Raw genomic sequence first — 27289 nt, 5'->3', positions numbered from 1 at the left:
GACGAGATAGATCGTGAGTTACTCGAGATTGACTCAACTCAGATCGAATGGACTCGATTCGAGCTCGACTCGAGTTCTTAACGAGCCGAAACGAGCTACTCAATATTCGACTCGAAAAGCTCGTGAGCAGCTCGAAAATATAATATATTAAAATTTTATTTATTTTATAAATAAATTATTAATAATATTAATATTTATGTATTGATTTTTTTTATAAAAAAAATACAGTAAAATTTCTTGTATTTAAGGTTTTTGTTCGAGTTTGAGTGTGAGGCTTCAATCGAGTTAAGTTTAAGAATTTTTTTTTCATTTCGAGCCTTTTCGAGCTACTCACGAGCTTCAGTTTAGGATTTCGAGTTCAAGTCGAGTTTGAAAATTTTAAGCTCGTGAGTTATCGAGTCGAGTCGAGCTTCATTTAAAAGTTTTCGAATTGAATCGAGCTCATCAATACTCAAACTCGACTCGGCTCGTTTACACCCATACTTATAGTGTGTAGTTCATACTTTTTATTTATCTTTATTGATAGTAACTTTAATACTGGTGGTTAATTGTTTATCTTTTCTATTGTCCTATATTTTTTACATAGTATATTTTTTTTGTTTTTAATTTTTAATAAGTATGTCTTTATGATATATTTTTATCTATCTTTATGACATATTTTTCTTTGTCGTTTGACACCTTTTATGACGTTTGATAGTTGTTTTTCATTTATTTTTTTAAATGTTGATTCTACATCAGCACGACTAATCAATATGTCGCTTATCTATTATCATATTAGTCTTCCCTACTTTGAACCCTCATATTGAATTTGAATACTAGATTTGCTTTCGTAGATAGTTTTTTCACGTCACTTGACTCTGATTAGTAGTTTTGTCGGTGGTCTTTCAATAGTTTGATCCCCTTTTTACGGTTTCTTTGTCGATACGACCAAATATGTTTGTATCTATCCTTATTCGAGTTTTGATTAGGTTTTTTAACATTTCTTTGTATGGTTATTGCGTGATCTTAAGTTACTAATTTTGTGTCAATAATTTTAAGAAAATATAGTAATTATGTACTTAATTTACAATAAAGATTATAAATATCTATTGTAATTATGGATACTTTCTTTTTTTTAATAAAACTAATTATTTCTATAAAAATGTTTTTTTTTTAAATTTCGAAGTCAAGTGAGACTAAACTTAAGTAAAATATGTTTAAAAATTCATTGAGTGGTCTTAATATTTAAAAAATAATTATTTGTTTGAAAACATAATTCGAATAATTACATCTATAATATATATAAATTACAAATAATTAAAAAAATATAAAAAATATACTACCGTTATAATCACTCTTATAATCACTCCGTAAATACTTTCAATTTCTTGTCCCATTTTGTAAATCCCAATACCAAACAAAGATATTCATTTTGTGGTCCTCTTTTGCTTGTCTTTATCTCTAAGCCACTTGCAAATATTTGACCAAAAATGATGTCCTTATATGAGCAGTTCACAAAATTATTGTACGAAACTTTATTTAATGTTATAAATAACAAAATATTTAATTATTATAATTTTATTTTTAAATTATATTCAATAATATCAAAAAATTAAAATATATTATGATACGAAAAAAATACAAACAAAAGTAAATAAACACATGCAAAGTCATATAACATGATTTAAATATCATATGTATTTATAAAATTCGACGAGATAATGGCAATAAATCATATATAAAAAATAAAATAAACATAACTATTTTATGTAAAATTTTAGACAAAAATTAACAAATAAAAAAGATATACACCACCCATCATGTACCTGTTTATACTCGTCTGACAGTAACCTCACAAATTACATGAATAATAGAATGTAAAACAAACACGTCCATTAAGAATTATAATAAAATAAGCCAAAGATCAATTGTGTTTATACCCTAACATTGGATTAAATTACAAGTCGTGTCCTATAAAATCTTAAGATTTGTAGAATAGTATCTGAAATTATATTCGTAATTATCCAAATTTATTTATATGGTGGATAACTAATGGGCGGGCAGATGCAAAGCGGATAAGATTTTAAATTCATCACCTACACATTACCTACTACGGGTTTGACATTTTACATCCACACTTGCCCACTATCTATTAAATTTATATCTATCACCGACTCAATTGAAGCGGGTACAATATGAAATCTACAAAATTGTACCCTATTGTCATCCCTTAGTATCTCTACTTATGATTTTAAGAATATATATTTTCCATTTATTTTATTTAAAGATTGAATTTTAAATTAATAACACTATTCTTTCTTTCTCATATTGGATACAATATATTAAAAATGAGAATAAAAATGTGTAAAATAACAGTATTTAAAATATATCAAATATTATAGTAGAGATAGATTGTAACATCTTGTATGACGTTTTAGTAATCATACACAGACACAAAGTTACATTTAGGGACGATGATATAATCGAAATTGGCGAATTTTGATTCGACCGATTTGATAGTCGGATTTAAAAAAAAAATTATATTTGGGTTAGATCAGATCGAGTCGGACTTTTTAAGGGGTGAGGTTGGACCGGGTTTGGATGGAGGGTAAAAATTCTATTCCGACCCGACCGAGAATAATAATGTAATTTTTTTAGAAAAATTATTATTTTTAATTAAGTCCTTATATTATACTGGGTTAGTCATGGTCGAATTTATACTCTAAAAATTTGGATCATATTGGAGTCGGATGGAGGATATATATTTTTCGTTCGGATCGGGTCAAATGGAGGGTATATAATTTTTAGGTCCGGTCAAATTCGGATAGAAGATATATATTTTCATATTAAGTTTGGTTTACCAAAATTCCAACCCTAACTCGACCGGATACATCCCAAAAATCAAATTAGAATATGATTAATTAAAACATAACAAACAATTGATAACATTTGCATCAACAGTCGTCATGTGACATGAAAGAAGAAAAGAACTCGAGCAAGACCATGAATGCAAAAAAGGGTGTATTAAATTGTCTAAATGGATTAATTTGCAAATAATTGGAAGTTTGGCGCTTGATTTGCAAATTGGTAAAATTGGACATTTTTAGAAATAATAAGGGTGTAGTTGGAATTATCATAAAAACAATCGAGATGGGAATAAGATCTAAATTCGATGGGATCCAACCTGACTCGGCCTTATAAATTTATTTTTGTGTTGAAAACTTAATTTAAATCGAATCAGATCTTTTTAAAGTATAAAGCCAGGTTGTTCAGATTTAGGATGAAAACCTCAAACTTAGCCAAAATAACAGTATAATTTTTTCTTATATATTTAAGGATAATTGCAATAATATTTATATATCTATATTTTTCAATTAGATCCTTATTTTACTTAATGAAAATGAGAATTATATATACAATAGAACCAATTAAGTTCAGTGTGAGTTTTTACCCTAAATATCAAATTAAATTTTAAATCGAGTAAAATCTCTCTAGACTTGAATCGATTGAGATTAAATGATAACAAACTACACTTTAAATATGAAATTAGATAATAAAAAATCTCTTTCGTATCATTATTAATTATGCACAAGAAGAACTATTATCATTCATTCTGAGATTGATACGACTATTATAACCAGAAATAAATCACACGTTAAATTTAGGACTAGGTGGTTCTTAATTATAAATTTGACAGCAAGAATAATGGAATTTAGTGAGTTTTCTGTCACCCATGTTAACGATGGCTATCGTCGAGTGACCAGTTCGTTACAAATCGATACTATTAATGATTGATTTGTAACTTTTGAAACTTTAGTGAGAAAAACAAAAAACTTACTTAAACACTAGTGACTGTCTATGTAAGTTACCCTTATACTTGCATGGCTTAATGGTTGTTGAGACTTCCGAGTTTTTGCAAAAGGAGGTTAACATGACCCCCAGAATTTTATTGCATTTAATTAAATTCTTAAATATTTTTATCTAAAAAAAACGATTTTTTTCGTTAACCCAAATGTATTTTTTTCGATGGAGCAAATAAAATAATAAATATTTTTTTTTCAAAATTTTAGACTCATTTTAAATTTTTGATTCCGTCACTGTCCTAAAATTCCTGAGTTAAACATTGGTAACTCTAATATGATTATAACCTCACAATTTAAGCGTGATTATAAAATAATATATGTTATAAATACTCTCAATCATTTGATAATGAACGTCAATCACTCTTGCAATCAGGGACGGAGCTCTCTTGGGACCCAAAGTAGCCCTGTCCCCTGTAAAATTATTTTATGCTTAATAAATTTTGATCTAATAGTATTTTAGTTCATGTAAAAATAAGTATTAAAATTAAGAAATATAAGAATTTATTAGATATTTAATCAAGTAAGGACCAAACTAAAGAATGATAATCCAATACCAACAACTGATTGATTTAGCATGATGAGGCACTAGATCCCTTAAGCAATATCAGGGGTTCAAATCTTGGCGATTGCGAATGGAGCAAACTGGGTTGGGAGGGTCGCTCTCGCCTCTGCAGTATCCGATCTGAATTAGTTTATCAATAGATTGGAAACCGGTGGTTATACAAAAAAATGATAATCTAATGATCTCAATTTTTTGGTCTAATAACAATTTAGGTCATTATAAATTTAATTATCAAACAAATAAGACATTGTCTTATGAATTGTAAGTTTAAATACATGATAAATCATTGTATTTTTCTTAAAAAATTAATAATTTGGCCCATGTCTATATCCAATCATGGCTCCGTCTCTGCTTGCAACCGTTGGTGCTCGAACCCGTAATCTCTAAAAACAACAACAATTTCTTTTAATTACTGAAGTAATTCGATTCGTGCTATTCTTAAACTATCCATGCTTAATTTTAGTCAGGTCTTACGTTTCTGTCCATGTGCAAAGATTTTTTTTTCGCAGGGATCTATTTGCAGGGATTGCTTTTCATTTCAGACACGAATATGAAGATTGCATAAGAAGACTGTTCAACCATGTATTTATTTATTTATTTATACATGCATTGTATTTTATCTTTATTTTTAATTTTTCTTACTGCAGGAGGTCTTTCACGGAAGCTGCTCTCAACCTGGCGATGGGGGCAGCCTATTATCCTACCTCCCCTTACTCCATCACATATGGGAATAGGGTTTTGTTGTTGTATATTTTTGAAACAATGGAACAAACCGACAATTACATGAGACTCCAACCATGATATATAGATAAACACATGAACAAGTGCTCCATTTTGTTGTGTGTACACACACATACAACAAAATAGTACGCTATAATTCAGCTTTTCACTATATCAACCACCTTCTCATCTTTATCCTTTTTGTGATTAATAATTGCACTACATAATATTTTTTTTTAACATATAGTGTTTGAGATGATGCTTAATCTATAGATTAAAGATTAATATCTTTAAAAATTATTATGTATCATGGAATATTCGGTGATTGAGTCATAAATACTTTTAAGAGGGTGTGGGTGGCACAGACTAACTTATTTCAATGATTAAATTAATCGTTATTGTTCTTAAAGATCAAAAATTCGAACACCAATTCATGTAGTAGGGTGAGTGAACATACCTTTAGTATTTGTGATTAATCTCAATGAACAAATCCATAAATATTTTTTGAGGTAGACACATTTATCAACATATTTAGTCGGCTTTTGAGTAAAATTTATGTGTGGGTGAGCGCGATAAAAATTTCAGAGATGATACATTCAGTAAAATATATAATTAACAGAAAAGAAATTCAAAGTTTAATATCATCACTTACTTATCTCAAATTAAACACAGCCATAACTTAATACTATGTATAAGATAAACTAGGGTTTTCACTTCTTATTGATGAACTCTTTGATTCCATCAATAAGCTCACTAGTCCTTGCACCGGTTACCGGATCCTTATCGACGGCGATCTTGTTGAGGTAGAAACTATGACCCATTTGAGGGCTAATGAGTAACTCCACATCTTTGTTAGCTTTTCTCAAGCATTCATAGTACTCCATCTCGGTGTCTAACATAAGGTCTTTCTCGGCCACACAAAATAACATCGGTGGTAAATTTAGGGTCTCGATGGGTGGGGCACCCGACCCCATGGGACAACTTACGGGATGGTCCTTGGTGCACCCATCGGGCAGTGCTAGGGCTAAGAACTTGTCGGCCATGTCCAAGGTCAAGAACGGTGACTCCGGTTGCTCTAACTCCGACTTGCTCCGTTGAGCCCGAGCGAACCCCGGGTGGATTGGGATCGCTCCGGATAGGCTCAACGGGGTCAAGTCGATGGATCCACCACGTGCAGCTACTTGGTGCACTATGTTCCCTCCTGAGCTATCACCAATGAGGAAGACTCGGGTGAAATCACCGTGCTCGTTGAGCCAGGGTTCATTTGACTCGCCTTTAGCTAACGATTTGAGCCAGAGGAGGGCGGCGTATCCGTCGTCGCAAGCGGCCGGGAGCTTGTTCTCCGGCGCGAGTCTGAGGTAGACCGAGACCACGATGGCCGGGACAGACTTGGCCAGCCTGGTGTACACATCGTAGTACATGAGCCAATCGGGTTGACTGATGCAAAAGCCACCGCCGTGGAAGTGCAGAACGACCGGAAACTTGGTTCCCGGCGTGGGATTTCGGTGTTCCTCCGGCAAGTAGATTCGAACCCTGAGGTTTGAGCTGGGATCAATGGTCACATCCCGAGTGGCTACACCGTCGATAAAGTGTTCATGGGGCGGAACTGGTTCAGCCATGAACCTGAACTCAGGCGGACCTGTCCAGGTCCGGTCGACGGAGCCATCGTCGTAGACTCTTAGCCAACCGGATACCTCATCGACTAGCTTCTTCTCTTGAACCATGGTTCTTGGGTCGGGGTTGTTGTTTAAGAAACTGAGTTAAAGACTCGAAAGTGTTGAGTCAAGGATGAACTTGGGTACCCTTTATATAGATGAAACAAAAAAAATTCCACGTTATTTAAAAATCCAATAATATATACAATATTATATAAGTAGGTCACGCTTCTTAAATTTTTTAAATTCTCACATATATCAAATATATTTTTATATTTTCTATTAATAATTTAATTTCAACTACATAATTTTAATATAATTTTTTAAATTTATATTCTCTTAAATATTTTTAAATTCATATTCTCCAACATAAAATCTCTACCGTCGTCGTGTATATATATATATATATTTAGAAAGAGAAAGTTGACTTACTTTTGACTTTGAAAGGTTATGCTTTTATGAGATAAACGTGACCTACCTTTAACGGACGGAAGTTTTCACCAACGAACGTTACATGTAAAATACATGGACCAACAACCTTTTATTCTTCTTTTCTGTATCGAGAAACGTTACTACATATTTTATTCGAGTGGTAGTTAGTTTGATACTGTTAAATAAATATATCGGATTTAAATTTTTATATACGTAAAAAATATACATTGAGAAATTCATCTATCAAAATCAGATGTATGACACGAGTAATTCCGGATTAATCAACTCGAAACCTTAAAATCAGGAGGACGATAAAAAAAAAAGAAATGTTACTGAGGATTTAATCTAGCTCTATTAAATATAACATGGACCAGGCTACCTTAATACTTAAAGTAATAATTATTATTTTTAGACATCTTAAATTCGAACATACTATAAGGTATTTCGTAGGCTTTACAAGAAGGCCGGGATAAAATTTCAAAAGGTAAAATGTAAATAAAAATAGGGTAAGTTATGTATTTAGTACCTAAACTATCAGTTTTGATTTGTTTTAGTACATAAACTTTCAATTTTTTTCATAAATTAACGCTAGATTTTGAACGGGATACTAAAATAAAAAAAAACTAAAATTTTTAACGACGGAATTCTAAAATAAAACAAAAAATTAACTTTAATTATGGTTTTTGAAAACGGATCAGAACTAATAGTTTAGGTACTTAATGTGAAATTTACCCATAAAAATAAAATGATGATTAATGTTTAATTGTTAAATCAACTATTTAAATTTAAAAAGGGAGGGGTTATGATTTAATTTTGAATATGAAAGAGGTTTCAAAAGTATTTAAATTGACTGGGTGACTAAAATATAATTTGTCTAATTTCAAAATTAAGAAAGACCTAAAACAATATAACTGTTCTCGTAAAAGTAAGGGGTATCTTAGCCAAGTAATTTCAAGTTTAAGAAAATCTAAATGACATTTGAATCCAAAATATTAGAGGGACCAAATACCCTATTTACATTTTATTAAAGGGTAAAGTACACAAATGGTCTCTCGACTCTAGAGTACTGCTTTATTAAGTCCCTAACTATTAAAAGTTACAAAATGGTCTTTCGACTATAGAGTGTTGCTTTATTGAGCCCCTCGATTATTAAAAGTTCCAAAATTGTCACTCGACTACTCATTGTGTTACAAACTCGTCTTTTTTCGTTAAAAATTTGACAACATTCTGAATTGAACTTTTACATGCTGACTGTGGTATGATAAAATATTATCCTAGAATCTCAAACGACTATCATATCTCAACTATCATGCTAACGTCCAGCTTAAACAACCATTATTTTTTTTAACAAAAATGAATGAATTTGGAACATAATGAATAACCAGACGATCATTTTGTAACTTTTAATAGTCGATGAACTTAATAAAGCACTATCCTATAGTCGGGAAACTATTTATATACTTTATCCTTTATTAAAATTGACTCGAATTGAATTGATAGATCAACTAATTTTGTTTGGTGGTTCGATGTGAAAGAAGAAAAAAGAAGAAGAAAGCACCAAATAGACAATGGAAATGAGAGACAATGAGAGCTACTAATGTGACAAGGAAAGTTAGTGGGCAGCTTCCTCCCGTCGTAGAGAAAGGACTGAGAAAAAAAATAAACAAAAACGAGATAATAACGATGGTCCTGATTATAGGGTGTTGTTTTATTTAGTTATTTAATTATTAAAAATTATAAAATATTTTTTTTAATTATAAAATATGATTTTCTTAACAAAATATTATTTCACTGTTAATATAAAAAAATAAATTTAATAATAAATAATTATGAACCTAAAATTAATTTAAAAAAAAAAGTAGTAGAGCCTCCCCAAGAATTCTCGAGTCCACATTATATATTCCATGGTGGAGGGGTCAAAGGGCGTCTAGAATGGGGTCGCCCCCTTTTGCATGTATTGGAATTATTATAGGTTCATATGACTGCTCATGTGCAGGCCACACAAAGCATACCACTTGGTTTAATATTAATTTAAATTAAATAATTTTAATTTGTATTAATTCGAGATAACTAGTGTTTTAGTACAAATGTAAAATGGTAACTTTTACATATGTAGTAGATTCAATTTATCACTTTCGTCCTTATTGTATTTTCGCATCAATTTAATCCCGAAGTTGTTTATTTGCATCATTCTATATCCTACCATAACTTAAAACCCTAAATTATATACCTTAAACCCAACCCATAACCCCTAAACCCTAATTTAAAGTTTTAAGTTAGGGATATGATATAGAATGATGCAATTAAACAACTTTGAGGACTAAATTGATGCGAATATATGATAATGACGAAAGTGATAAATTAAGTTTACAACAAGGGAAAGGTGACCGTTAAGCTTAATAAAATAAATTGAAATAGGATTTTAGGTCATGATAAGTCTCGCGAAATTTATTTTTGAACAAACTTTTATTTTTATTAAAGAATTATTATATCTATTCATATGATTATATTTTATATAATGTTAAAAATACTTCTAATATTTGACTAAATAGTCAGTTTTATATCTATTCTGTTTTATGAGTATTTTGACTCCCCGACCTTTTATTTTAGGGTAAAAAAATTCTAATGTTCGACTAAATATTCACTTTAACCATTATTATTTTTTTGGGAGAATTTTGTCCCCTCAACATTTCATTTTAGGGTAAAATACTTATATTTTGGAGTGTTGACCTTTTGATAACTAATAGTTTCCCTTCACAAATGTGCATTTTTGCCCTAAAATGAAATATGAGAACTAAAATACTATAAATAAAGAATAAAGACTAAAATGATTATTATTCAAACACTAGGGGTATTTTTGTTATTGTGCATTTATATAAATATAATATATCATTTCCCCCTAAAAGTCATGTTTGTGGCCTAATGTTGAACAAATTAAGAATAATTATATATTCAATTAATATGGAAATTGATAACTCCGTAAAAATGCTATATTGAGGGCATTTTCACTTAAGTTATTGATTGTCTAAAAGCTCATATAGGATCATATAGATGCATTTAGGAGCATATAGTTGCGTGTGGTGAATATATATTTTGCCGTGGCATTTAATTTTGAAAACGGTGTTGCGTTATGGGGAAGGTTCTTTGTTTGATGATGTGCAGGATTTAGGAGCAAGGATGCGCGAGGAAAATTGCCGTGACAAATGGGGAATGCTGAGCATAATGCAAATGCCATGAAAATTCGAACGACATTTCTGGAGCAGAAAAGACAAAAGAATATATTTTTATAAAAAAAAAGTCAGCTATCATTGTCTTCACGTGCTCTTAGCTGCCAGCCACCTAGGAGGGGAACATTGTCACCTTTGTACCACCCCTCACGTGAAGGGAATGAACCTTGAGATATCATGGGAATTTTGACATAAATCCCTAGGTTTATTCCCCACTATAAATAAAAATGAGATCACCAAATTCCACGGAGAGAGACTTGATTTGGAGACCTTTGAGTTTAAATTTCTGAGCAAAGAGAGGAGAGACGGTCGGAAGAAAAAGCTTCCACTTTTTTCTTTCCTTTACCTTTTTCGTGGTGTTCCTCCATTAGAAAGCATGAGGCTAAGAAATAAATATTTTATTGCAAATGAGGGGAGAGGCTAAGAAATAAACGCAATCGGTGTTGTGTTCCAGCAATTCTTCCTCCATTTTTCTTTGTAAACAAAAAGCTGAAAGACATAGCACTGCTTGGGTTTACAATTTTACATGGCGGAAAATTGAAGAACAAAAACCAAATGAGAGTGCATGTGAGCAAAAGAGACTGAGAGGTGAATGCGTTGTTTGGGATTTCATTATATTTGATCATCTGTTGGAAAATCTTTAACCACAAGGAATAAACGAAGAAATTATTATATGCCATTTATACAAAATAATTCTAACTTTGTTGGTGACTTTCAACAATGATACTTAGTTCATCTTAGTAGTATTTGTCAATTCTACATTTCTAACCCCATTTTTTCTCACAAGCATTTCATCGAACATTTATGCTTCACCTGAGATGATATGTATCTAACATTACACCTTGAATCGTTGATGGTCCCGATAGTCCCTTGGTCGGGTCTTCTCTCAATGGACTCTTATTCAAGTCAACACCTCCACATAATTCAAAGTTAGATTAGAATTTCCCATGCATCCCGACTGAAAAGTTACGCTGAAAATGAGAAGAGAGAAGCGAAAAAAGAAATTTGAGATCGAAAAGGAATTTAGGGTTTAGAATGAAATTAAGGACTATGTTGCAAGTTTTAAAAGTTGGGGGACCTAAATGCAAGTGCCTGAAAAGTTCAACGACAATATTGCAAACGTACTAATGGTAATGTAATGACTTCAAACGACCGGTTACGTCGGGACCATATTGCAAACGGACTAAATGTTGGGGGACTGAATTGAAAACGGACTAAATGTTGGGGGATTGTATTGCAAGTTTTAAAAGTTGGGGGACCTAAATAAAAGCTTTAGAAAAGTTCTGTGACCATTATTATACTTTACCCTTTATTTAAACCATAATCAAATAACATAATAACATAATAAATATTTATAATTTAATTTAAATAAAAATTTAAATAACTCAATTCAAATTTTATAATTTGACTCGACTTAAATAATTTTTAAACAAAATTTAAATTATTAAATAACATTCGATAACATAAGTAATTTGAAATTTTAACCATCTGAGTTAAACCTTGCATGGACGGTGGAAAACTATGGCAACCTTTTAGTTGTCTTTTCCTCACCCTATTTTTACATAAGGGGAGGCTATCAATTTCTTTATATAAAATATAATTTTTATTAATAATTCTTAATTAAATATCAATCAAATTCATGAAATAATAAATTTTTTATTTGTGTTTTGTTTTACTTTAATTTTTCCAAAATAAAAAGGGATAAAGATAAGAATAATCCCTTAATAATAAGGCCTCTAATGTTATGAATTCATTACAAGCCATACCACCCATTATGCATGGTTTATTAAGAACCTTTGTGCTAGTTAAGCAAGGTCTCAGTTTCGAATCTCGTGAACGGAGAAAATAAACTCTATTCGGCCCGACTCTGAAACAATCGAGACCTAATATGACTACCATATACCAAAAGGTCTCAGACCAATAAAGAAAATTCTTAAAGAATCATATATAGATTATCATGTTTGGATACGTCGATTAGAGGTATAGAACACGAATACTTCGAGAAATCGAATAGTCTAATCGACACAAGTTAACCGCTAAAACCAGAATACATGAACCGGTAATGGTTGGGTTAAAAGAGGGTAGTTCATACAGGGATCTATGGAAGTTTAGTATTCTTTTAAGGGAATAAACACACTTAACATCTGCCTTTATATGTACAAGTCAAAATATTCATGTACCAGGAAAGAGCAAAATGTCTAACTAAACCCTTTCTGAATGGTATTAACACTCCGTAAGACAGATGCCTACTGCCTAATCTCCCCCCTCTGTATCCTCTCGAGCGGCGCTTTGCTCACGGTTCCCTTGAGAATCCTCCGTAGCAACGCTTTGCTCACCGTTCAAGTGTTGCTCACGGTTCCCTTGAGAATTATCCGGACCAACACCTTGCTCACGGTTCCAGTGTTGCTCACGATTCCCTTGAGAATTCTCAGGAGCAACGCTTCGCTCACGGTTCCCTCCAAAACGAGATTTTCGGAAATATTTTGGATTAAATGCTTCTGCCAAATCAGGAAATTTCACCTTGATCATGTTTTCCAGGCACTTGAGATACGAGAAATCTTGCTTATGACCGTCGGTTGTGACAACAAAGAAGCACCTGGTATCTGTGAAATTGCTGTGTTTATTCACCTGTTCCATATCGAGTGAAATACACAAATAGTTGATCAATCATTGACAGAAAGCTTATACTAAATACGAATATGCATTGTATTTACTAATATCAATATAACATTGTAAACCATCATAGTTAAGTACCAGCAAATATATTACAAAAAAGAAAACCATCATCCATAGTAACCTATTCCAAAATCAGGCATCAAGAGAAAATTCTCTATTAAGACTCGGATTTCCCGTCTTCTTAAACTCAAGTTAGGCCTCTCCACCTATTAATAATTGATTTTAGGTTGATGCTTAACAAAACAAAATTTAAGACAAGGGCCAGCAAGCATGGACGAGTTTACTTGACCATACAGCATAGGATCTAGATGTCACTGAAGTGAATCAAATATCAGCATGCATTAATACATGCGCACAGAATGCACAAGTCCAAAAGAAAATAAGGCGTATCATGGGAGCATTAGTATATTATCAAGAATAAACATACCATAACATAGTCAACACCAGCACCCATTTTTACAGCTTTGTCTGGGTGGTGAGCGAAAACATTATCAAGAATAAACGATTGATCCTCAGCGGTCAGTGGATCCCCATCGTTGTACCTTCACACATAATTTTCTATTAAGAAAACACTTGGGATAAAATGAAAACATGCAGAGTGGAGCAGAAACCATCGAATCCACGGCCAGGAGATGGGTAAGTAGAAAAAGATCATGCAGTACAATAGTAATGCACAAGGATAAATGTTGGTAAGTCATTGGGAGTGTCTGCTTTGTAACACTTTATCTAATAAAACTTGAGCAAATCCTATTGCTTAAAAGAATCATAAAAATTCTGACATGAACTATGGTAGAAAAGAATGTTCATGCAAAACTCTTATATATTCAAAGCTGAATAGTGAATAGAGTACTTAATTAACCGGACTTTCCAGAATCATGATCATGTCAACCAGAAGGGTGCAATTATTAATACAAATAAATTGTTTCCTGTTTGTTAGATGATTAGAGACAGAATATCATACAAATCGAATATCAAACGTAAGGGTATCTACTATCTAATTTCCTAAAGTTTCCTCAGTCATGCATATCCATGTTAACTAACATAAAGAAATTCCATTCCACTTTGTGATGTAACTAAAAACCTATATTGTCAAAAAATTTCAAGGGCAAAAGTCGGAGAAAGTTTACCCAGTCTGGTGCATTATTTTTCTGACTGACTGCATGAGTGGCTCAACAGCCGAGAGAATATCTTGCTCCTCGGAAGTAAACATGTCTAGTCTTTGCCTCGTAGCAGTATACATTGCAGCCAAACCGGAATCATCATTCATTGGTCGAGCTGACTTCACTGGACGGTTCTTACTAGCATCTGAAGCCCAACGACGTGAACCCCTAGTCTGTCCCCACTGATGCAGCTTTTCACTTTCAGTGTTATCCTCATCATTTGGCATGTCCCAGCCACTAGAACTTGCAGGCTGGTTTATGTCATTAAGAGTGTCCCAACCTTGCGAACTTTCTTGTGACTTTTGTTGATCCCATGAACTCTTCACTGTAGGTGACTTTTGTTGGTCCCATGAACTCTTCACTGTAGGTGACTTTTGTTGGTCCCATGAACTATTCACTGCAGGTGACTTTTGCTGGTTCCAAGAACTATTTGTCACAGGTGACTTCTGTTGGTCCCAAGAACTAATATCTGTAGGTGATTTTTGTTGGTCCCAAGAACTATTCGTCGCAGATGACTTCTGTTGGTCCCAAGAACTATTAGTTGCAGGTGACTTTTGATGGTCCCAGGAACTATTCATTGTATGTGACTTTTCTTGGTCTGAAGAACTATTCTTACTCCAGCCTTTTGTAGGTGACTTATCCCTATTCCAGCCTGCAGCAGGTGAAGAAACCCAACCAGATGTCGACTGAACTGGCTTTTCCGGAGTAGTTTTTTCATCCCAACCAGATGTCCACTGAACAACCTTTTCTTCTGTTGCTTTGTTATTCCAACCAGATGCTGACTGCCCTTGCTTTACTTGACTTGTTTTATTATCCCATACGCTTTCTTCTCTCCCTTGGTTTGGCTGATTATCATTTCCTGCGATCTTCTTCCCCCAAGAAGAAACAGTATCCCAGCCACTAGATTTGGAAGAATCGTCCAACGTTTTTGTATGGATGGAATCTTTTGTCCCCCAACCAGACCATTGTGGTGCATCACTAGATTCAATTTTTTCAGATTCTTTGCCCATCGTTCCCCAGCTGGAGCCAGAATCCCAACCATTAGACTTGAAGGTCTTCTCTTCCACAGGAAGGACATCTTGTGTATCGAGCTTTTTCCTTCCCCAACCAGACAATTCAGTTTGCTCTTTAGATTTGCCCGTTCCCCAATCAGACCATTCATTTTGCTTCTTCGAACTGGATGCAGCAGCAGCAAAATTGTCACTATCCTCTGCATTTTTATTCCATGCAGACGAAGCATCCCAACCAACATCCACTTTTGGAGAGACATCTTGTGATTTAGATTTGCTCGCACCCCAACCAGACCATTCATTTTGCTTCTTTGGACTAGTCGCAGCTCCTGCAAATTTGTCACCATTCTCATCATTTTTGTTCCATGCAGAAGCATCCCAACCAACATCCGACACCTTGTCTGAAGACGCAACTTTGTCCCAACTTGCACTAGCTGGCTGACCAGCGAAATTATTCTCAAAATCAGCTGCATCCTCGAACACTGGCTTATCTAAACCAGCTGTAAGGTCTGGTGACAGGCACCACTCGTCCACTTCATCTATGTCCATTAGATCATCAACTTCTATTCCTAGGCAATCAGTATTAGAATGGCTTCCACCAGAACCACTAACCATGTGCAGAAAGTTGTAGACATCCATCCCAATAGTTTGATCAGATCCAAACTGAGAAATAAAAGCAAAAATGAGAAAATGCTACATTAGAAATCGATGAAAGCCAATAGGACATTTGTTGCTTGGACTCTATTGCAAGTGTCGGTTGCAGGTAGGCATCTAAGTGGATGGCATGCCAACTACAATAAATAGAACACGTGAATACAGGTATAAAGGGTACGAAAGGAGGACAAAGTTAAGGGGATTCTTTAACCGAAATAAAATATTAAAATCCTTTTTTGAAAGTAAAAATATTAAAATACTAATAAATAAACCAAAATGGGACAAACGAAAAGGGCAAGGATGTTGGCAACCCAAGATGGAGGAAAAGACAGGAACCAAGAAAACAAAGATGACATCAGATTATCAAGCTTCTTCTCTTATTACCATAACTGAGTATAAATTGTCGGCTTATCATGTGGCATGAAGATCTATAGCAATTGAAACCTAAAAGGGTACAGAACTGAAGCTAATTCAAGTTAGGGCAACAACTTGGCGTAATTTGGTGGATTCAGACATCTCCAACTGGTACTACACAGATCCCATCCCATACCCATATTCCTGTCGACACCACCAAAAATACCAAGTCCAAGCAACAATAGAGGATTAGAATGGGGAATGTCATTAAAAGGGATTAACTTCAAATATGGCATACCTCCTGATTCCACAGGAGGTCAAACCTTGAACCTGTTCCAACAGCCACACGTTTACCCCAAGAACAGGATGCAACTATGCTAGACAAGGAATCATCATAGCATTTCTCTGCAGCTCTTTCAAAGCACTTTCTTGGTGTCTGTGCAACCATACAAGAATTGATTAATTCAAAAGGAACAATGGTTTTATCCAAGTACTTAACTTAGAAAGGATAACAAAATACTTACAAACAGCGTGGCCTCGGTAAATGGAACTTGAATATTCAATGAGCGAGCTAGTGCTTTGTAACCACCAGAGTTGAAGCCAATCAAGTTTCCACAACATGTCATGCTGTTAGCTAAGAGCATGAGGTGTTCCTTTAGAACACCTTTCGTCACCATTGACACAGAAGTGGAGAGACGCTGTAAATTTGTCACAAGAAGAGTGAGCATTTCCAGTGACACAGAGGTCCATAGACTGAAAAAATGAAGCTTCAAGATTATTTGTTATGATAGTGGTAAATACATGCCACTATATTCATCCATTAATGGTAAGCAAAAGTTATGTTATAGTAGATGCCACAAGCAAAAAATGCAAGACAAGCATGAAACGTATGCACCTCTAAACAACCATCAAAGCCCAACTCTACACTTAATGTTTAGTTGAAACAAACCTGCACTGCTTGTTCAAACGCACAAGAAATTCCAAGCAGTTGTTCAACTTGCTTTATAGCATAAGGTATAGACCTCTGGGTGTCAATTATGTTTAGCACTGGAAGACAACAGTCAATGACAGTCCTCCAGGCATCACCGTTCTGTTTCACAGCAGATTTCTCCAAAACAACTTCCAAAGCCAATTCACCCTTCTGAGTCTTGCTTGGATTTCTTATCCAAGTTGTTGTATCCATGTTAACCCAGATAATATTTGCTGAGCAGATATGGGGGTCACCTGTCCATTAAAGACATTGAAGCAACTGTCATAACCAGTTTCTCATATTACAAGCAAAATAAATCGAGACAGAGAAAGTATTCAAGACCAACTATCAAAAGATTTGAAAAAGTTAACTTGAGAATTGTACAAAAGTTGAAAATAAATTATTCAAATAACAATAATTTTGTGGATATCCAAATGAGTTTTGTGGCCAACCCTTTCTTGAACATCATCACTGCTTCCATGTGCATTAAACTTAAAAAATTAAATTAATAAAAAAAGTATGAGTAGAAATAGGAGATCATATCTGCAGCCATTAACAACCACTTGCTAACATAATTACATAATAAAAAAATTGAAAGAGAAAGCTAATGGGCCATCACAGCTCCCTTGAAGTATACTAAAACCAAAATGTAGAATTCAAAACATAATGTTTCACCAAAAGAGAAGTCAAATACCAAAAATCTCAAAGAATAGGGCAATACCCTTGATCACTGCTTGTAGAAGAACAGGGTATATGATGTCAGCCATGATTTGTATAGCACTAACTAGATCATCATCGCCTATATTTCGGAAAGAGAACATCAAGCATGGCATGTCAAGCCCTTTGTCCGCACAAGATTGCTGGATGGAACAACATTCACTGCCAAAAAGTTTTAAAGAGAGGAGAAATGATGTATGTTACGACAGAAAAGCGTGGTGGATCAAGATATAATAGAGATTCCGGATGATAAGATATGCAAACAAAGAGGAAGGCACAATGAACAGACCTCAGATAAAATCAAATAGATAAAAATTGAAAATGCATTCTAAACACAAACATCAAACTGCCTCCCAAATCTTTTCAGGTGGCAACTTGTTCCTTCGAAAGAAAAGACCAACATCAACAAAGATTCTTATCAGGCAAAACTTTTACCAATACCGCATTGCATTACAACCAAATAAATAACATAAAGCAGACAGATCACACAACATAAGGGTTCTAGTGCAATTGACCAACAGTCCAAGAAAATCAAACTCTACTACCTCTTGATTGGCCAACAGCCAGATGAAGCATGAGGTTTCATTTATGTTTTTGTTAAAAGGGAGAGCACTAAAGCTAAAGCCTAGGATTTCTAACAATGTCTCACGTCCACCATTAACAATTGAGTTAAATCCCAAGTGTTGAGAGGTTTTCAGTTCACAGAATAATGAAAAGCATAAGCAATTTTAAGACCCCAAAAGACACAGAAAGTGAACTGGCGGTGAAAAATTGGAATATTTTCTCAAAACACTTTAACTAATAGCTCATTGTCAATAATTGGTATTTGGTCCTATTTTGACATGAGATCGGTAACTCGGAAAGAATTGGATTGTTGACAGTTGGCACTTAGTCAACTTGGCATGAGATCAGTAACGTAAAACTTTGCATCTATTTTATATACACATGTGGTCACTGATAAGAACCTTGCATATATTTTAGCAAACTACTAACAGTAACTATTAACAGAGAGTAGAATAAAGAAAACACATTTACCCTGCCATAACAAGTTCCATTGAAGAAAACTAACCTGACAAACAAATCTGTCCTCCTAAAAAATTCAGCAGTCTTTTTCTTCTTGCGAAATGTGTTAAAAGTTTCTTGGCACTTCATATGAACCTCTTGCACACTAATACTTAACTCCTTCAAGAGAGCCTGTTTTATCACCACTTCTAAAATGAGATATCTTAAAAGAAGCAACACATACACAATTTAAATTCTTAAATATATCCTAAAAGATACAATAATTTTAGGCCAAGTATAATAACCTTATTGAGGAGGATATGCCCAACAAGGCCTGCTTCTATGTCTGCTACAGTTTGCTGGTGCTTGTATCTGTGTGCAATGGGCTAAGGTTAGGACTTATTGCATTAGTTAAGCAAAACAGTAACCCTATACACACACACATACACATATATATACTCCTTTTAAGAAACAATATATTGGGGTAAAATGGAAAATGAAACCCCAGAAACTGAGTGATTATGAGATTAAACATACTCAATGATGAACTCTACAGCAATATCTTTGAGTTTGACTCTTCTCAAATGATTCTTAACGAGATATGCTGCATTTTCTTGGCAATACTTTCTCCCACAATCACAATCTTTCAAATACAGAATTACACGGCGGTCGATCGGGTCATTTTTGAAACTGACTTTGCATAGCAATATTTCCTGAAAATCAGAAAAAACACAAATAGTGGCAAGTTACATAGAAAACAGACATGCTTAAGCACCACATAATCATTTCATCCTACACAAGACATTATGGACTAACAGAGTACCTTCATCAGTTCCCAAGAAGAATTGCTACTAGGAGATGAATCGAGGACTGCTTTATATGCTGGATTCGACATTGCAGTAGCAGCTAAGACACCCACAGGCTCACCAGCAGGGAATTGAGGTCTGGTTCTAGCACTTAGTCCATATTGAAATTGTATTATTGAATTGCTACTGACATTTCTAACTGTGCCATCATAACAAATAACAACATCACGAAGGATGGCCATCAAATTCTTAAACAAGGTCCCTGGTTCAGTCAACCCTCTGGTGGAGCGAACCATTACTTCTCTAGTAGATATCGAATGAACCATGCCCTCATACGGATCAAGCCCACGGAAAAAGCAACTTTTAATTAGTCCAAACTCAGCAGAAGGATAATCGACTGCATCTGAAGGATATATGAATTGGAATTGGTATGCCACATCTTCAACCAATGTCTTTGAGTAGAATTTTCCTTTATCTGAAAGTTGCATTCCCAAGAATCCAATCTGCTGAACAACCTTATTGACAGCAGAATCACTCTTAGAATCAATTAAATTACCCAAGGCTGATTTTAGTATGAAATCAGCTATTGGTGCTTTGGCTATTTTGATGTGATTCTCAATTTGCAACTTGACCAATTCATTATATGTTGATCTTAACTGACGAAGCAAAGGAGAAATGGCCTGGATATCCTTCTGAATGTTTTCTATCACTTCCCTGGAGACAGAAAAATCTTCAAGACTAACAGTGAAGCCTTCCACAAAGATATTCTCCATCAATAAAGGCTGTAAAGAATCAAAGAAGTTAAGAGCCTCCTTCGGACCCTTCTCATAGAAAATAGATGCAACAACCTCATTGATGACAGACTGCATTAAGTCCTTACTGAAGTCAACTTTCAATATATCGCTTTTTCCAATTAAGTATCTATCACTGGAGCAATCTAGGCCAGCAGGAAAAGCAGTCTGTAAAATCTGAAAAGCTGTCCAACAGGGAGCAACGTGATTACCCTTCAAAAAAGCAGGTTGTGGTAAAGCTGAAGAGATAAACATGGACAATTGTTGAGCATCTGCTTTTCTAAACAAAAATGTCTGAAGCATAACTCTCAGTGACAACAACGAATCAGTGGCCAACTGCAAATTTAGGTTGCCACTGTGAGAGCTAAGCAACTGCTTCTCCACTGAAAAGAGCTCATAAACTTCCGCTTTTGCTGATAAAGACTGCGGGTAGAACAAGTGAATACAATCTCCATCAAAATCAGCACTTAGCGGCCCACATATTAGGGGATTTATCTTCACTGTATGATCATCGTGGATATATACTGAAAGTGCCTGCAATGAATGCTTGTGTGTGGTTGGTGGCCTATTTATGAAAACAATGTCCCCATCCATAATCCTACGATGTACCACCTGACCAGGTCTCAAAAAGGTATGCCCCTTTGAACCCTCCCTCAGTGAATATGTAGAGGAGCCATCTTTGTAGGTCAAACACAAGTTGTTATCTACCAAATTTTGCAAATATCTCATATTGTGTATGTTGACCCTCTCCTCATAAGTAATTCTCTGAGCAATTTCGGATGGAATACCAATTTCGTTCACTTTTTTGTATACATCCCCGGTAATCACACTGCGTGAAGAGAATCCTGAACCCTTTCTGATGAATAATGTCCTCATCTTCTCAAGCCATGCTTTTGTTGAAGAATCACTAACACCTTTGTTAACCCCATATCGAGCTTCTATGTTGCGCGATGCCTTAACAGTACCCCTAACTTGAAGATATTGCTCAACTGCTGACTGCAAATCATTAGCTTCTACTTCGTGTGATTCAAAATTTGGGGTACCAGACCTCGAGCTTTTTATTATCTCAACTTGTTTCAGAACCTTTCTCAACATTGATGTAGAGAGATCCTAGCAAAAAAAAGGAAAAGATGCTCAACCATGGAAAAGATAACGCTAACATGATCCAACATAAAACAACAAGATAAGCAATTCCTTTTGTTCATAATACACTTACCGACGACATCACACTCACACCATCCGAAATGTCTGGGACAGATAAACAATTCGGAGGAACTGGCAAATACTGCAAGATATATCCCTCTTGTGGGAAGAACCCTTTCCCAGAAAGCTTTCGTCTTGTCTGTGCAGGAATTCTCTTGAGTATTTCCATAACCTATAAGCATTTTCAAATAAATAGAACTTAACCCTGAAACCAGGGATATTTTACTAAAGACCCAATATCAAACAGCTATTCACATGACAGACTATAAAACAGTTCAGGAAACTTAATGCTATACCAATGATAATCATTCAAGATTCAGTAAATTTAGAATCCGTCCAACCGATCAACTCTCACAGCAGGTTGTATCAGCTAGACAGAAACTAAAAATTATTTAAACAGATGCATTTGGGTATATTTCAGAGATAATATATAACTAAAAACCAAGTTGTTGATGCTTTAAACCAAAGGAATATGAACAAAAAATCAGTCAGACTTGATTACACTACTGTCTGCTTTAACAGACTACCACTAAACTGAACTTAATGATACTAATACAAGTAAATGCATGTCCAGGTGCTAAATTACATGCTCTGTTGCAGTATGATAAAAAAAATTAAAAACAGAAGTCAACGTAAAGCTCAAAGTAAAACAACAAATCATGAAAAAATCGGGAAAAAAAGAGAAGTAAAAGGTCAGTGGCACATAATGACTCGCACCAAATCTCTAAAAAAACATGAACAACATGGCTAAGGTCAAACACCAAAAGGTGAGAGAACTTGAAGACAAACCTCGCAAGGCAGAAGAGGTCGAGTATGACTGTCACCGTAGCGGAAACCATATCTCTCTAAAAAAATCCAGTTAGATTTTGATTGTTTAGATGGCTGCTTCAACTCCAAATAACAAGCACCATCTGTCGTTTTAACTTCTCTGATTGAAACTTGTGGAGTATCCTATGTAAATCAAAAGAGTAAAGGATGAGAGAATAAAAGAATAACACACCTTCAACATAAATTACAGAGAACAAGTACAAACAAATTTCCCTTTTCAACTAACATCGAGAAATAATTTTCGTTCGATACAAGATTAAGAATCAGCCAGTCATATATTCTCCTAGACATCGACATCCCATTATGTGTAATTTACACAATTTCAATTGTTACTCCATGTAAATATGACCAAAAGTTACCCTTAAATTAAAATTGTTTATCATATTCCCATTATCAAAAAAAAAAAGATTAATATTCCCACTATTTTGTCTCTCTTTCATCTGAAACAGTAGCCTCTAGAAACACTCCCATTCCCGCATCATGACCAAACAGTTAATATGGGGAAAGGAACTGTTTGTGTGCATGCAGTCTCAAGCAAAATAGTAAACATCATCAAAATTCAAAAATGATAAACTGCAAATAGTAAACATGGCGTACCACAAATTAAACAAGCAAAGAACGTTTGGCATTTCAAACTCACCTCACAACATGATGATAACAATCTTTCAGCGACACTGCCACTTTTAATCTGAAACTGATATGTAAAAGACTAATAACTACCAAGCAAATAAAATACATGAGCAGATTTAGCAGCATGCTAAATAGTTAAAGTAAAGAATTAAGAACTCGAGCTTTCACAAATAATGTTTAATAAAAATTAAGAAACATAATCATATAAAAACAGCAGGGCATTAAACTCAGAGTTTCAAATTCTCCAGAGGATAAATCAAAGCATTTCTAGAAACTTCCAATTGATTAAACACTTTCTTACAGAGACAACGTTTATATATTTAAACTTTAAGTCATGTTTTGTGCAAATAACAGGATGGTATAAGCTGAATTGATGATATTAGTTCTAGAGACAAAATTGGTATAGTAGAAAAGGTAACTTGAAATGGAAAGAAGGGGTGGCAAATTTATCTTGGGGCGGTGAGAGGAAATAGAGAAACCTCTAATCACTTTAATTGCTGGTATGATTTTAATCCTGTTTTAGCCCTCAAAAAGTGAGCCATTCTTGGGATTACTTTACTTTGAGGAGATGAATTTTTTTTATAGGAAATGGAGGTCTCGTTAAAAAAAAACCCTTCATGCTTTTCAGAATACTATCAAGTATCCGAAAAGTAGCCGAAGGAGGAAAAGAGTACCTCGAATTTTATTACCACTCAAATAATTACAAGGGAACCATTACACCACCAACTATAAAGTTCCTTAGACAAATATTCCCAAACCCTTAAAGGTCTTATAACATCTCCCAATTGTTATATTTAAAATTTTAAAATTCTTCCTACAATCGATAAGGTAAAAATAAAATAATTATGTTATTCTTATAGTCAAACCATTGTTTATTGTGATATTTATCTTTTTGATGAGCTTCTCCATTTATAATTTTCTAAACATTTATAGATACAATAAGTAGGCATCCTATGAGGCTTATACCCCAGCATCCCACGATTTATGTCAATATCCTAATGGGGCATGGAAGATTGATTTACATTTCAACCTAAAATGCTACACAACCTGAGACAGCACCATACATCTTCCTCAACTAATGAAAAAAAATTCTGAGGGATCAGAGTTGCTTTCTTGTACAAGGAGACTTCAAACAAGATCATTTATAATAGATAATGCAATAGTTGATAAGCTAGTACCTTGTTCTTCAATTTTAGGCACTTCAAGCAAAGCAAACTCAATAGTCGCTTTAATTCATTGATATGGCTAGGATGATATATTGGTATTGGTAATTCAATATATCCAAAATGACCTGAAAGCAACAATAAATGAAAAATTAGCCATTTCCAAGATAGTCTCAGTGACATTTTCGTCCTTCATTATATATACATATTTGTATTCTTTTCAACTTTTATTGACTAGGATAGAAGTAAGCACCTTCACACTGTCCAGGTTCAGATGTACCACATGCACTACATTTACCAAATTCAAGAGGCAAACCAAGGTACGAATTCGAGAGTTGACTAACATGGTTAATAGGAAAGCCACTCACTGATGATGTTAGCTGTGAATAAATTTTGGGAGATGGAAAAAGTCAATTAGCGTCAAAGAAAGAACTATTGCACAACAAAAGACAAAATGAAAAAAAAAATAGTTGACTATAAACACTAATAATTTAAGGAATGCATCAAAATTAATTTTCATAGAAAACGCCGTTGTTAAATCACTCGATTTAACTAGTTCCAAGAAGCACATATATGTACCAGATATAACTCCTTTTCAGGAATCAAATAGGAGGGAAAGGGAACAGTAAAATAAGAAGAGCATCCAAAAATCATGTGATACGATCAACAAAATGACAACAAACCAAAGGGAAAGAGTATTGCTATATGGAAACAAACTAATAAACAAATAAATGAAAAGGACAGGTTCAACTTACAATTTCTTTAGGAGTTGCCAAGCCGAACTTTATACCAGTTATCTCACCATCTAAAATAGTTGACGAAGAATTTTCCTCCATATTTCTCACTTCAAACTATAAGACAAAACTGTGCAAAGAAACAATCTAAGTATAACGATAAGGAGAAAAATATCTTGAAAAAAATACACAAGATGGACAAAATAAAGCCAACGCTGATGACATTAAAATTTTAAAACCATCAGAAGCTTTCTCCTTATAACTACATTCTAAATCTTTACAAATGCCAGAACCCACACGGTATCATATGATCATCCTAGAGACTAATGATAAGGACAAAATGAATTGCTTTACAAATCCACCTCAGACTAGGGTTGTATAGCCATAAACTAAGCCCTATGTTACTCAGATTCAGAGTGTAAGATATATGTACGGGTATACGTTCAAGACGCATATGCTCAATTTTTTCCTATGTTTTTCCATGTATTTTGAAGCTCATACCTCCATACCCATGTCTTGATATGTTTCATACAAGGTATTTCAAGGAAAATAGAAACCCGCTGAAGTAACATGACCTGAGCCTATTCAATTGCAAACAACTATATCAACTGAACAGATCAGAGCAAAGCTAATGTGCTAAACTTGAGTCTGCAAGTTCTCCATGAATAATTACACAAGTGACAGAGAAGTCTATAAGAGACGAAAAAACATATAAATTCCAGAACACAGAAAACAAATCATTTGCTTTGTAGATTCCGTCCTCAGCTAACTTATCAGGATCTGATTTTTATCCCTGGGGATGACATGGATCTCTCAACCAGTTAAGCTCATTCCAACATGTTTAATCTGCTTAATCATACTTTTAAACATCATAGGGGCTGCAATAGGATCATTCACCCACCTGACTAAGATTCATCTAATTATATAGATCACAAAATTACCCTTTCAAACCCAGGAAGCATGGACTTATCTTGTTCCGTCTCTTTATTTTGCTTAAAAATACCCATCTCCATCACCCATGTCTAACACAGTTCCAGACAAGGATACAAGAGTATGACCCTCCAAGCACATAAGTATATCCGTATCCACAGTCACACTTGAGCTAAGTAACATAATCATGAACATCCGCAAAACAGTAGCTACATTTATGTCAAAAATATATTTTCCGTTTTTCCATTAAATAAAATAGTAGGCTGAGCCAGCATGATGAAAATCAACAGCCAAAAACAATAAATTTTAACCAGCTAACTTCACAAGGTCATAATGCAAAGTAAGCGGCAAAGAGATTAAGTGAGATTTTTTCCCTTTTATATCAGGAATAGGAAAAGACTCGCATTGAGTAAGGTCAACAAAGCACTCTGACTTCAGTAGGAAGATGCACAAAGAAAATGCAAGATAAAAGACATGCATGACTCATAAACTAAAAACCAAACGAAAGCTGACTAACAAAACAAAAATGGCTCAAATCCCTTGCACTTCTCTTTGTGTTTCAAATCAATTTTCTCATCAAAGATCACATGGGGAAAAAAGGGTTAAACAAGGAGCAGAAGGAAAAGGGTAAAATTCCAATACCTCCAAATTCTTCTTCCTCTTAGTCTACCTCAATGAAATAACCTGGAAAAACAAAGAGACCCGGAAAATGGGTTCTTAAGAGAAGTTAAACATTTCCGGTAACAACCCAAAAAAACTCAAATAAAAACTCAACTCAAAAATCGTAAAAGAAAAGCATACAAATTTCAACAACTTAGGGAAAAGAATACCCAGAAATTTAAGAAAAATACCATCTTTTTCTCTCCATTCTCTACATGACTTTCCAAGTACCCAAACATAAAAAAACCGTAAATTTATGTCCACAAGACTTTCAAACAAATTACCTGAAATGCCTTCGCCCCCTTCTGAATTCCCTGAGACCAAGATTTCGAAACACTTAAAACCCTAAAACCCCATAAAAGAAAAAGAGCGGAAACCAAATGGGTTCTCAATGTACGAGCCAGAAACGACTGATCAAACCACAATGTGCAATGGGTGGGGAAAAGGGGAAGAACAAAATGCACCCAAACCAATGATTTCCTTTCAAATAAAAATCCCTTCCATGATTTCTTACAATCTTCCCACCCAAAAGAAAAGAGCAGAAGAAGTGAAAATAAACAGAA

General features: G+C 34.3%; 2 protein-coding genes across 6 annotated transcripts; both read right to left on the bottom strand.

Annotated features, from left to right (window-relative positions):
* Window positions 1-5749: 5749 nt before the first annotated feature.
* LOC120204133 (probable carboxylesterase 15) lies at window positions 5750-6942 on the bottom strand. Its single transcript, XM_039204226.1, has one exon. The coding sequence runs from the start codon at window positions 6846-6848 to the stop codon at window positions 5835-5837; it is 1014 nt and encodes a 337-aa protein (XP_039060157.1). The 5' UTR covers window positions 6849-6942; the 3' UTR covers window positions 5750-5834.
* Window positions 6943-12439: 5497 nt separating this feature from the next.
* On the bottom strand, window positions 12440-27289 carry LOC120204131 (DNA-directed RNA polymerase V subunit 1-like). Of its 5 annotated transcripts, XM_039204219.1 has the most exons (19): window positions 27011-27289; window positions 26709-26750; window positions 25158-25266; window positions 24656-24782; window positions 24418-24530; window positions 23250-23303; window positions 22571-22732; window positions 21795-21953; window positions 19805-21688; window positions 19519-19694; window positions 19287-19353; window positions 19049-19173; window positions 17984-18141; window positions 17242-17516; window positions 16817-16990; window positions 16591-16728; window positions 14242-15947; window positions 13542-13656; window positions 12440-13066 (listed from the first exon to the last, which is right to left on the bottom strand). In XM_039204219.1, the coding sequence occupies exons 3-19, from the start codon at window positions 25236-25238 to the stop codon at window positions 12692-12694; spliced, it is 5889 nt and encodes a 1962-aa protein (XP_039060150.1). In that variant the 5' UTR covers window positions 25239-25266; window positions 26709-26750; window positions 27011-27289; the 3' UTR covers window positions 12440-12691. The 5 variants fall into 5 exon arrangements, with proteins under 5 accessions (XP_039060150.1, XP_039060151.1, XP_039060153.1 ...); XM_039204220.1 differs by lacking the exons at window positions 26709-26750; window positions 27011-27289 and adding an exon at window positions 26078-26197; XM_039204222.1 differs by lacking the exons at window positions 26709-26750; window positions 27011-27289 and having other exon boundaries at window positions 14242-14780; window positions 14817-15947; window positions 25158-25238.

Source organism: Hibiscus syriacus, unplaced genomic scaffold (genome assembly GCF_006381635.1).
Source record: "Hibiscus syriacus cultivar Baekdansim isolate YM2019G1 unplaced genomic scaffold, ASM638163v2 tig00010533_pilon, whole genome shotgun sequence".
Classification (NCBI taxonomy): Eukaryota; Viridiplantae; Streptophyta; class Magnoliopsida; order Malvales; family Malvaceae; genus Hibiscus; species Hibiscus syriacus.
This window is presented reverse-complemented; position numbering and strand designations above follow the sequence as displayed.

Excerpts from the sequence above, each read along its gene's own strand:
- LOC120204131 (XM_039204219.1), bottom strand. The coding sequence starts at position 25,238 with ATGGAGGAAAATTCTTCGTCAACTATTTTAGATGGTGAGATAACTGGT. Across the intron at positions 19,354-19,518 it reads GCTGTAGAGTTCATCATTGA|ATACAAGCACCAGCAAACTG; the intron begins GTATGTTTAATC and ends CATTGCACACAG. Across the intron at positions 13,067-13,541 it reads CTGGTGTTGACTATGTTATG|GTGAATAAACACAGCAATTT; the intron begins GTATGTTTATTC and ends GATATGGAACAG.
- LOC120204133 (XM_039204226.1), bottom strand. The coding sequence starts at position 6,848 with ATGGTTCAAGAGAAGAAGCTAGTCGATGAGGTATCCGGTTGGCTAAGA.